This window comes from Mytilus trossulus, chromosome 14, assembly GCF_036588685.1.
Source record: "Mytilus trossulus isolate FHL-02 chromosome 14, PNRI_Mtr1.1.1.hap1, whole genome shotgun sequence".
Lineage (NCBI taxonomy): Eukaryota > Metazoa > Mollusca > Bivalvia > Mytilida > Mytilidae > Mytilus > Mytilus trossulus.
This window is the reverse complement of record NC_086386.1, coordinates 31,576,539-31,588,340: the sequence shown is the minus strand read 5'-3', so window position 1 is coordinate 31,588,340 and position 11,802 is coordinate 31,576,539. Positions and strand designations below refer to the sequence as shown.

Here is an 11,802-nt window from a genome sequence, read left to right as displayed (position 1 = left end):
ATAGATTTCTATTCACTTAAACTAAAGTTATAGTGCGAAAACCAAGAAAATGCTTATTTGGGCCCTTTTTGGCCCCTAATTCCTAAAATATTGGGACCAAAACTCCCAAAATCAATACCAACCTTCCTTTTATGGTCATAAACCTTGTGTTAAAATTTCATAGATTTCAATTCACTTTTACTAAAGTTAGAGTGCGAAAACTAAAAGTATTCGGACGCCGACAACGACGACGACGACGCAGATGACGACACCAACGTGATAGCAATATACGACGAAATTTTTTTCAAAATTTGCGGTCGTATAAAAAGAAAAAGTCGGATATTTATATAACTTCTTCCGTACCTTTCTACATGAACTTAGAGTGTTATTATAAATGAATATTCATGTCATTAATTTAGTTTCTTTTTTTAATCTTAAAAGTTAATATACTAGTAATCAACAGTGTATTTAATAACAGGAACAAGAAATATTTGCCCTCACTTTAGCTCTTCTATCCAAAAGAGTTGCCGTCTTTCACCATGCCCTGGATGCCCATTTAAAATTATTTGACTTTTAAGTGCCAACATGAGGTATAATAACTGTAAATTCAAGCCCTAATGATTTTTTTGGTAGGTAAAGTATGTCACAAAATCCAACTATTTTAGACAAGAAAACGCATTTAAATTCAAAATACAAATGATTTGAACATATATCAAGTCTAGATATCATTTCTTTATATGGAAATATACTTGATTGTCTATGGTTTGATAGTTAAATCATGCCCTCTTGAACATTATTTACAAATGCAAATACAAATATAGTTTATATTCAACTTATAACTTACATGTATTACTTCAATAATATACATTGAACAAAAAGAAATATAACTCTTGCTAACAAATAGAAGCAAGCTATATTTTACCTTGACAAATGATTGTTGCAAAGCAGCTAACAGAAATAAATTATGATTTATGATATAGATTAGCAACCAAAGATCGAAATTGAAAAATAGCTTATACATTCCAAGTACAGCTCAACAATAAAACATAAACAAATTTCAAAAATCTTTACTTCTTATTAAAGTAGAATTTATGATTATTCGAAATATAAAAAAGAAAAAAGAAAAGATATGGGGAAAAATTAACCAATGTTTCCTTGGCTAAAATCTCATTCAACAATTTTAAATTAAATATTGCTAATTCAGAAATAATTGCCTGTATATAGAAGTTCAAATTGTGAAGAATAAATTTAATACAAGATCAAATATTGAGTGTTAAGTACATTTATATGTATCAGATATCATAATGCAAGTTCTTAATATTGCAATACTCTTTCAGTTGCACAATTCACATTAATAAAAATTCATCACAACAGTATGCTAGCTTGTCAAGTAATTCTTTCTACCGTTTTTCACCAATTTCTCAAAACTATTTATAAATCCACGATCCCTAATGCCTCGCGATTTGGCCTCCAAATATCTATTATACATCAAAGGAATTATTGGACCTAATTCTGGAGCACGACAGTCGCCATCTATAAGAACTTGTATTAACCTGCAGTTTCTGTCTTTAAATGTTATGGTCTCAACCAATGCAATCTCATTCAAAAATCTTGGTAGGTCATCCCTTGCAAATTTGTGTGTCAATAACACAAATAGGAATCTGCAGGTTTCAAACAGAAGTGATGCTGATTCAAACATACTTTTGCCTACATTCAACTGCTCAAATATCTTCAAATTTAGTTTTAATTCTGGGAATTCTGCTTCCATATTATTCATGAAATCTAAGGCTAGTAGTCTATCATCTTCTGCATGAAGAATTACAACATCTGTGATGTCTGTCGAAATAAAATATAGAGACATAAAATAATTATAATCAAAGGTCAAATAAAAAAGCTCACTATTAATAGGAATTATGATTAATGTATCCCCAAATTAATTTACATGATATGTATACATATTGTATTGTACCAATTATACTTAGTAATCTTTTTTGTTCCAAATGTTGTTTGCACTTGCAATGTTTTATATGGGACAATTTTTAGTTTCACAAGGTAATGCATTATCGGTAATATTTTTTAAATGGCAAACATCAAAACTTTTTGATTAGTTAACTAGAGGCTCTAAAGAACCTGTGTTGCTCAATATGGTATTTGTACATATTAAACAAAGGATGGATTCATGACAAAAAATGTGTTTTGGTGATTATGATGTGTTTATATATCCTACTTTACATTCTTGCTGCTTACAATTTTCTCTATCTATAAAAAACTGTGTCCAATAGTTACAGTGGAAAATATTTTGTTAAATATTACAAAAATTTACAAAATTTATGCAAATTGCTAACCAGATGCTCCGCAGGGCGTAGCTTTATACGACCGCAGAGGTTGAACCCTGAACGGTTGGGGCAAGTATGGACACAACATTCAAGCTGGATTCAGCTCTAAATTTGGATTGTGATTAAATAGTTGACACAGCATAGGTTTCTGACACAGAATGAATGTGTTCTAATGAAATTAAAAATTTAGTTTTCTCTTAGAGCAATTCACTATGCTGTTGAATATTATTCCTCTCAAAAAAATGTTTGAAGAAATTTTCTTTTTATCTATGAAATTTCAAATGAGAAAATTGAACCCAATTTTTTTAATCACATCCCCCTTTCCCTTATTCCAAAACTAATCTCAATTAAAATTTCTAATGGAGTTTGCAACAATTACTACTCATTTAAATACATCATAAAATATTAAGATGTAAAAAAACTGCTTGTTATCACTGAATGGTAAAGATTATTTTAATTTATCAGTTGGTAGTAAAAAGTGAATATACATTGTATTGCATATTGTATATATAACAAAGATTTAAGTTGATTCCGGACAAAGAAAGATAACTCCAAATAAAAAAAATTCTTACAATTAGATATTTCTTGCTTACTATTCTGGACAAAGAAAGATAACTCTAATTAAAAACAAAATTGCTATTTCACAATATTTTGCAATAAGATATTTCTTGCCATTGCGCAATACTGTGCAATTGAAAAGACTTGCTATTGCACAAAACTTAATATAATAATTTTAGATCCTGATTTGGACCAACTTGAAAACTGGGCCCATAATCAAAAATCTAAGTACATGTTTGGATTCAGCATATCAAAGAACCCCAAGATTTCAATTTTTGTTAAAATCAAACTAAGTTTAATTTTGGACCCTTTGGACTTTAATGTAGACCAATTTGAAAACAAGACCAAAAATGAGGAATCTACATACACAGTTAGATTTGGCATATCAAAGAACCCCATTTATTCAATTTTTGATGAAATCAAACAAAGTTTAATTTTGGACCCCGATTTGGACCAACTTGAAAACTGGGCCGATAATCAAGAATCAAAGTACATTTTTAGATTCAGCATATCAAAGAACCCAACCGATTAATTTTTTGTCAAAAATCAAACTTAATTTTGGACCCTTTGGACCTTAATGTAGACCAATTTGAAAACGGGACCAAAAGTTAAAAATCTACATACACAGTTAGATTCGGCATATCAAAGAACTCCAATTATTCAATTTTGATGAAATCAAACAAAGTTTAATTTTGGACCCTTTGGGCCCCTTATTCCTAAACTGTTGGGACCAAAACTCCCAAAATCATTACCAACCTTCCTTTTATGGTCATAAACCTTGTGTTTAAATTTCATAGATTACTATTTACTTATACTAAAGTTATGGTGCGAAAACCAAGAAAAATGCTTATTTGGGTCCCTTTTTGGCCCCTAATTCCTAAACTGTTGGGACCTAAACTCCAAAAATCAATACCAACCTTCCTTTTGTGGTCATAAACATTGTGTTTAAATTTCATTATTTTCTATTTACTTAAACTAAAGTTATTGTGCGAAAACCAAGAATAATGCTTATTTGGGCCCTTTTTTGGCCCCTTATTCCTACACTGTTGAGACCAAAACTCCCAAAATGAATCCCAACCTTTCTTTTGTGGTCATAAACCTTGTGTCAAAATTTCATAGATTTCTATTAACTTAAACTAAAGTTATAGTGCAAAAACCAAGAAAATGCTTATTTGGGCCCTTTTTGGCCCCTAATTCCTAAAATGTTGGGACCAAAACTCCCAAAATCAATAACAACCTTCCTTTTGTGGTCATAAACCTTGTGATGCAATTTTATAGATTTATATTTACTTTTACTAAAGTTAGAGTGCGAAAACTAAAAGTATTCGGACGACGACGACGACGACGACGACGACGACAACGACGACGACGACGACGACGACGACGACGCCAACGTGATAGCAATATACGACAAATTTTTTTTCAAAATTTGCGGTCGTATAAAAACAATAATTTTGTATTAAGAATTTTCAATCAGTACTACAAAAGAACAGTTATTTAAAGGATGCATGCTAATTAGACTTTTTTCAATTTTCTCTTAATATAATTTAGGATTGTTTGCAGTTAATAAAGATAAGGAGGTATACTATCTTATATATGTATAACATGTAGGCTCCAATCATGACAAGAATTCAAATGACCTGTCCTTTAAGTCCAAGTAAAATATTTTGTTCAATATAGTGCCATATATATTTGACAAAAGACACATTGTAATATTATACGCCTTGTTCATTGTGAAAAAATATATCATATATAATTACCAATATATTCAAACATACTTTGTTGTTTAGAGTTTCCACATTGACAAGAACATCCATCTTTTCTGATGTACAGAAGTATCTCCTGTAAATTAGTAACTTAGATTTGTTAATAGAACAACTGTGCAAAACGAAACTCATTTCATTTGTAGTCTGGACAGTCAATCTAACACAAATTTGACCCTAACCCAAAAGTTATTGCAACAGAAGATTTTAAATTTTAATCTTTAGCATTATACCCTAAATATACACAGAAAAAAGTCCCATAAAATCTAACTTGAGAAAGACTAAAAAATTCACCATTTTAAATTCCTATGGAGATTTGTATTGAAAAGGGAGATAACTCTTGCAAAAAAAAAGTCAGAAATATCAATAAAAATTGATACTAAATTATTACTTTACTGCTTCTAAATGTATTGATTCTTGGTTTTTAAGTGGTCCTTAGAGTATAACAATTAACTTTAAAGGTGTTTTTATATCTTTTATCAAGCTATAATCCAGATTTTGTAATTCATTAGTTGACCATTTATTGATTTTTATATGCCCGGGACAGGACGTATAATGGTATACCGTTGTCCGTCTGTCCCTCCGTCCATCCGTCTGTCCGTCCGTCCGTCTGACCGTCTGTCCGTCCGTCCGTCTGACCGTCTGTCTGTCCGTCCGTCCGTCCGTCCGTCTGTCAGTCCGTCCGTCTGTCCGTCCGTCCGTCTGTCAGTCGTCCACACGTCAGCTCCCTTTTGTTTTGTTTTTTAATTTCAGATTTTAAGTTTTGGATTTATGGGGCTTTATTCATAAAAAAGGGGGGATTTTCAACACTTCGGACAATAACTCAAAAAGGCTTTCACCATTGTCCATGAAACTTTGGTGAATTGTTTATATCCATTGACGTAAGCTCCCTTTTTTTTTTTTAATTTCAGATTTTAAGTTTTGGATTAATGGGGCTTTATTCATAAAAAAGGGGGGATTTTCAACACTTCGGACAATAACTCAAAAAGGCTTTCACCATTGTCCATGAAACTTTGGTGAATTGTTTATATCCATCGACGTAAGCTCCCTTCTTTTGTTTTTAATTTCAGATTTTAAGTTTTGGATTTATGGGGCTTTATTCATAAAAAAGGGGGGATTTTCAACACTTCGGACAATAACTCAAAAAGGCTTTCACCAATGTCCATGAAACTTTAGTGAATTGTTTATATCTATTGATGTTTGCTCCCTTTCATTTTTTTTTTAATTTCAGATTTTAAGTTTTGGATTTATGGGGGGCTTCATTCATAAAAAAGGGGGATTTTTAACACTTCGGACAATAACTCAAAAAGGCTTTCACCAATGTTCATGAAACTTTGGTGAATTGTTTATATCTATTGATGTAAGCTCCCTTTCAATTTTTATAAATTTCAGATTTTAAGTTTTGGATTTATGGGGCTTTATTCATAAAAAAGGGTGATTTTTAACACTTCGGACAATAACTCAAAAATGCTTTCACCAATGTCCATGAAACTTTGGTGAATTGTTTATATCTATTGATGTACCAAATAATAATTAATAAAATCTGATGAAAACATAAAATTTGTAAAATCTTTAATTCAATTTAAAACATTAATTTTCTTGTAAAAAATAGGTTTCATGAATGTCACACGTTTGTACTATTACTGAATGGTTGCAAGGATGAAAGCACATTAGCAGTCCCTGAGATACTAACTGTTCCCTGAGGCATATATCACTTTATGATAACATTTTTACTATCAAAGCTATGGATAAAAATCAAATACTGTTTTTGCATATAGGATGTTTTACTCTTGTTAAAATTGGTTGCAATTGAAATCACAAATGATACCTTAGCATCGCAGCTTTTTTATAGAGTTAGGTTTCGGTGGAAGGGTTGAGCGCAAAAAAAATGTTATAAAACATAACTAGTCTACAATAGCACATAATAGGTGAACAAGTGACAACATAAAAATCCTAACATGTGACTAAATATTCCTTAAATGTTAAAGGGTGTCATTTTATGAAAAAAAAAAAAGGAAATCAAGTCTCCTAAACATTTATCAATATGATCATCTTGTGAATATTCTAAACAATAAAAAGGTTCAATCAATATACCCCAAGAAAATTACCTTTTTTCAAACTACTATAAAATTTGGAAATCAGCCATATAATTACTAAAACCCATAATCATATATCACTTTCCTTATATTGCATTGAAGACTTTTATTTCATATGCCAATGTTAATGATATTTGTTTTTTATGCTAAATATTGAAAAGCTGAACTAGGTTTAATCATCAGTGTCTTCTTCACTGTAATCACTGTCCTCATCATCAGAAAAATCCTCATTTTTATTCTCAGAAGAGGCCTCCTCATCATCAATGAAATCCTCATCCTCATCATCAATGAAATCCTCATCTCCATCATTAATGTAATCTTTATCTTTATCATCAATGAACTCCTTACTTTCATCATCTTCTTCCTTATTTAGATCATAACTTTCAGTAGAGTCACTGTCACCATCTTCACTTTCCCTGTTATCTTCTTGCTGCTCCTCATTATCATTGTAGTATTTTTTGCCATTTTTATACGCCCGTCGTCTTTCAGACAGGACGTATTATGGTATACCGTTGTCCATCTGTCTGTCCGTCCGTCGTCCACACTTCAGATAATAACTCACATAAGCTTTCTTTCCATTTTATAAATATAAAAGGTACTTGGTACTCAGAAAGTGTGTTGTGAACAAGATAGAATGTATGGTACGTCCGTCTGTCTGTTCTTCGTGCACACTTCAGACAATAACTCACATAAGCTCCCTTTCCATTTTATAAATATAAAAGGTACTTGGTACTCAGAAAGTGTGTTGTGAACAAGATAGAATGTATGGATGAAAAATTAAGACAACAAACTTAGTTAAATTTGAGGTAGCCTTAATAGTGCCATTTTTTGTGTGCATTTTTATTTATTATTTGGGGGGGGGGGGGGGGGGGGGGGTATTTGACAGGGCTCACACTATTTCTAGTTGATCATATACATTCATTAAAAGACAAGCTAAAAGAGCAACGGGCGTATCATGGGCTTAAGCGCAGCCCTTTATTTCAACATGTCACGGTAAAGAATCTCAAATCTAATAAAAATAATTAAGCATGTATTCTTCTTTTTGTGGTTTAAAGTTTCTTTCAATAAGTAAGTTGCTGAAAAAATAAAATATACAGATATAAACAATACCAATTTTCCAATTTTTTTTTAGAATGGTTACAAAGCTTCAAATTTACAATTTATTTAATGAAAAATTCATGAAAAAAAGAAAACTACCCACAACACTTCGGTTTTGTACATTTCATGAGCAGAAGGTTATTTAATTTAGTCAAATAAAAACTTATAACCACATCAAAGTATCATATATTACATAAAATTCAAGAAAATCAACCAAAATATCTGACCAAAAAAGACTCATTTTTGCAAGAGTTATCTCCCCTTCCACTGTAAATTTTCATAGGAAATTAAAAATGGTGATTTTGAGTTTTCCTCAAGTTAGATTTTATGGGACTTTTTGCTGTATGTATAAAGGGCATACTGCAATAGATTAGAACTAAAACACTTTCTGTTGCAATTAGTTTGAGGCTAAATCATAGTTTGACTGGACTATTGAGTCAAGTCAGCTTTTACATTGTATTGTGATTTATGTGATTTAAACATACTATTGGTTATAATAAAAACAGCAAAAAAAACGTCCTTTAGGCTACTGTGTAGAAACATTGAAAGTTTGACAATGTTGTTTAAAATTGTCATGAAAAGTTCACAATTTCTTGGTTTACTAGAGGTATACAAATACAGTCCCCCAGACGCTTAATTGTCTGACAAAATAAACTTGTGCTAATGAGTGAATATCTGATTTGTTGTTACTGATTACTATAAGCTAAGCCATATCTGATCAGAATAGGGATGATAATACTAAGTTCTTCTGTAAGGAGATTGCCACACTTTTTAAACTTAAAGGATCCCTTGCAAAAACTTTTTAAGTGGTCTTATGCTTGCCAGTTAAAACGCAAGATTTCAGGTCCTAGCTATCTAATAAAACAAAACAAAATATCTATATATAGATATAGGAAGATGTGGTGTGAGTGCCAATGAGACAACTCTCCATCCAAATAACAATTTAAAAATTAAACCATTATAGGCATTAACCAATATATGCATATTATAAATCTCCCTAAAAAGAGAGGTGGTTTGGGAAACAGCTGTAAACAACGTGCAGTCTACGAATGTGATTGTAAACAGTTCTGTACTTGTTCACAACTTTGACTTTTTATCTGGCTTGACAGAGTGAAAAAATGAGACATCGGTATGCTGTTTCTTTGCAAGGGAGGCGTTAGCGTCCATGTCGTTGTCATCAATGTATTAGTTTATGATAAGGTATAATTTAAGTAATTTGTGGTCAAAAATATTTGGTATGCAGTTATATTATTATTGGCACATCTCATTACCATGGAGATAATATGGCCCAGACCCCTCAGTTATGGTCTGCTGACTTTAAAACTTGTGCGTAGTTTTCATGTATTAGTTTGATTATGTTGGTTTATGAGGAACCTCTTCTTGTAGTTAAATGATATTTGGTATGCAGTTGTATTAACAATAGCATATATCTCATTACCATTGAGATTATTTAACTGAGTCTGCCCCCTCAGTTACGGTCTATTGACTTTGAACATTTTGCTTAGTTTACATGTATAAGTTTGGGTTTAGGTTGTTTAAAGGGAACTACTTATAGTAATTCAATGATATTTGGTATGCTGTTGTATAAGCATTTGTGCAAATCACCCCATGGAGATTGTTTAGATATGTACCTTCAGTCATTGTTAATACCACCGTATTTTTTAAAGATACAAAGTAAGCAAGATACATTTAGTGGTAATGCATGTAATACTGTATTTACCTGAATGTAAGCATTGAGTCCTTGTATGTCAGATCTTATACCTTGGATTGAATTATCCATCTGAAAATAAAGTAAAAACATAAACTATATGTATGCTGGAACTATTTTTTTTGGTAAAGACAATCACCCTGACCAAAACGTGCTAACATATTGCACATGAGATGCTCATGTTAGAAACTTACATGATTGCACATGAGGTTTTTGACATGCAAATTATGTGAGCATTTTGTGAGCAAAAAAGTTGCACATATGAAACTAACCTTATTTGCATGTTAAAAACCTCACGTCATGAGCTTTGTTTGCACATGTGCATATTTATCAGATTGGTCATATGAGCAGCTGCTTACATGTTGCACACGTGAAAAATAGTTCCAGTTGATGATGATTAAATTTAATCTATAGATTAAAACAAAATGGCTGCATCAAAATAGAATAACTTTTTAAATTTAAATGAAGATCTTAAATAATTGAAAATAAAATGAAATAGAAATGATAACTTACAAATAATTAACCATTGTGAGCATTATTGGTTATTATCAGATTACAACAATTCCATAAAGTTCTAATAGTATAAAATTTGCCTTAAATTGTTTCCTCTCCATCTCCCTCCAAAATGATGTTATGAGTTTGAATTTACAGGAAGTACATGACTGGGCATGTCATTTAAAAAAAGCTCATATGAGCAGTTATCTATGTTAGTTTTAAATGGTTAGAAGAATTGACAAAATTTTCAAAGTACAAAACTAACATAAAACTAACATAGATGATAAAAGCTCACCTGAGGTTTGAATTGCACATATGAGCATTATGTTAGATTTTTTTGTGCACATATGAACTACCAAACTGCACATGTGAGCAATCTGATTTGCATACAATTCTTACGTGCATCTCATGTGCTTTTGTTAGCAATTTATGTACGGGCATACTTTCCCTGTGTTAAATACTGTACTGGCCTATAATAGTGTATTTGTGACTTGGATGGAGAGTTGTTTCATTGGAACTCATACCACATCTTCTTATATATATGTGCAACTCTATTTCACTTTATTCTACTAAACTTAAACATTGAACCATCACAAAGTCAGGTCAATAATCAGACAGATCTGACTTATTCAATGTTTCAACAATCCTTCTAATTTCATGGTTTTTTTATAGTGTTTTTTTAATATGATAATATATATCATAAATGTAATACAGAATACAGCATTTTTGTGTATCAAAGAAAGTTTTTTCAATTCTGTATCTATTTTCTTATTTAATTCATGTTCAAAAATACTATAGACATCAACAATTTTTGTTCTCTGCTCGGAATCATATCATTTGAAAGAATATCATACATCAATATAAATCAGGTTGCCCAATGAACACGATGAAATCGAATAAAAAACAAATGTATAGGAATCTTTCGGAATATGCATGACATATTTGTCACTGGCCATTGAAGACACACAACTATTAATTTATCAACTAGGAATTGGTTACATTTAACATTAATCAACCTTTTTAATACTTTGAATATTTTAATTTAGATATCATATATTTAGAAACATCAAATGTAATGTTATTGGTTTTTTTATGAGTATCTTGCAGGATATATTGCAAATTGTCATTGAAGTGTCAAAATATGTCTATTCTTTGGTTCATTGTTTTATTTAATCCATAACAAAACATATACAGCCTCTTTTAAACAGTCAGTCGAATTTTAGCAAGTCGATGCAGAAAAAAATATTCTTTATTTTAATACCTGATTTAAAAACATTTATTTTTCGTACATTTAGCTACTACATGTATTTTCATAATTTAATTGTTTAGAGTAGAGAAATATCATAATACACGAGTTACAGTGGTGGAATCTGTTTCTCTTATGAATTTTACCTTCCTATTCAAAGATTTGAGGAAAGTTGTGTACTATTGATGTGACGTCATCAGGCTTGGTCACCTTTTTTCATGACGTCACAATAAGAAAATTCAGAAGAAAACAAGAAAATTTAACGTCACAATTAAATTTCAACCAATCATTTGCCGAGAACAAATTTTTCACTAGTGAGGAGAAATATTTTTCTCACACCGGTCAGGAAATGTGAAAATAGTACTAAAAATAGAGAAATGTTATTTTAAATCTATAATCAAAAACAAAACTATTGATAGTTACCTCATCAAGTTTCTTGTGGAGGTCCAGTAGATTAAGGGTGTAGCTGTAACACAAAGACTCATCCAATGGTCTTTGCTCTATCCTTATCATGTCATCTTGT

General features: G+C 31.1%; 1 protein-coding gene across 1 annotated transcript; it reads right to left on the bottom strand.

Annotated features, from left to right (window-relative positions):
* Positions 1 to 320: 320 nt before the first annotated feature.
* LOC134695848 (uncharacterized) lies at positions 321 to 9,611 on the bottom strand. The gene is made up of 3 exons (XM_063557291.1): positions 9,551 to 9,611; positions 4,652 to 4,715; positions 321 to 1,815 (listed from the first exon to the last, which is right to left on the bottom strand). The coding sequence occupies exons 1-3, from the start codon at positions 9,608 to 9,610 to the stop codon at positions 1,358 to 1,360; spliced, it is 582 nt and encodes a 193-aa protein (XP_063413361.1). The 5' UTR covers position 9,611; the 3' UTR covers positions 321 to 1,357.
* Positions 9,612 to 11,802: the final 2,191 nt, after the last annotated feature.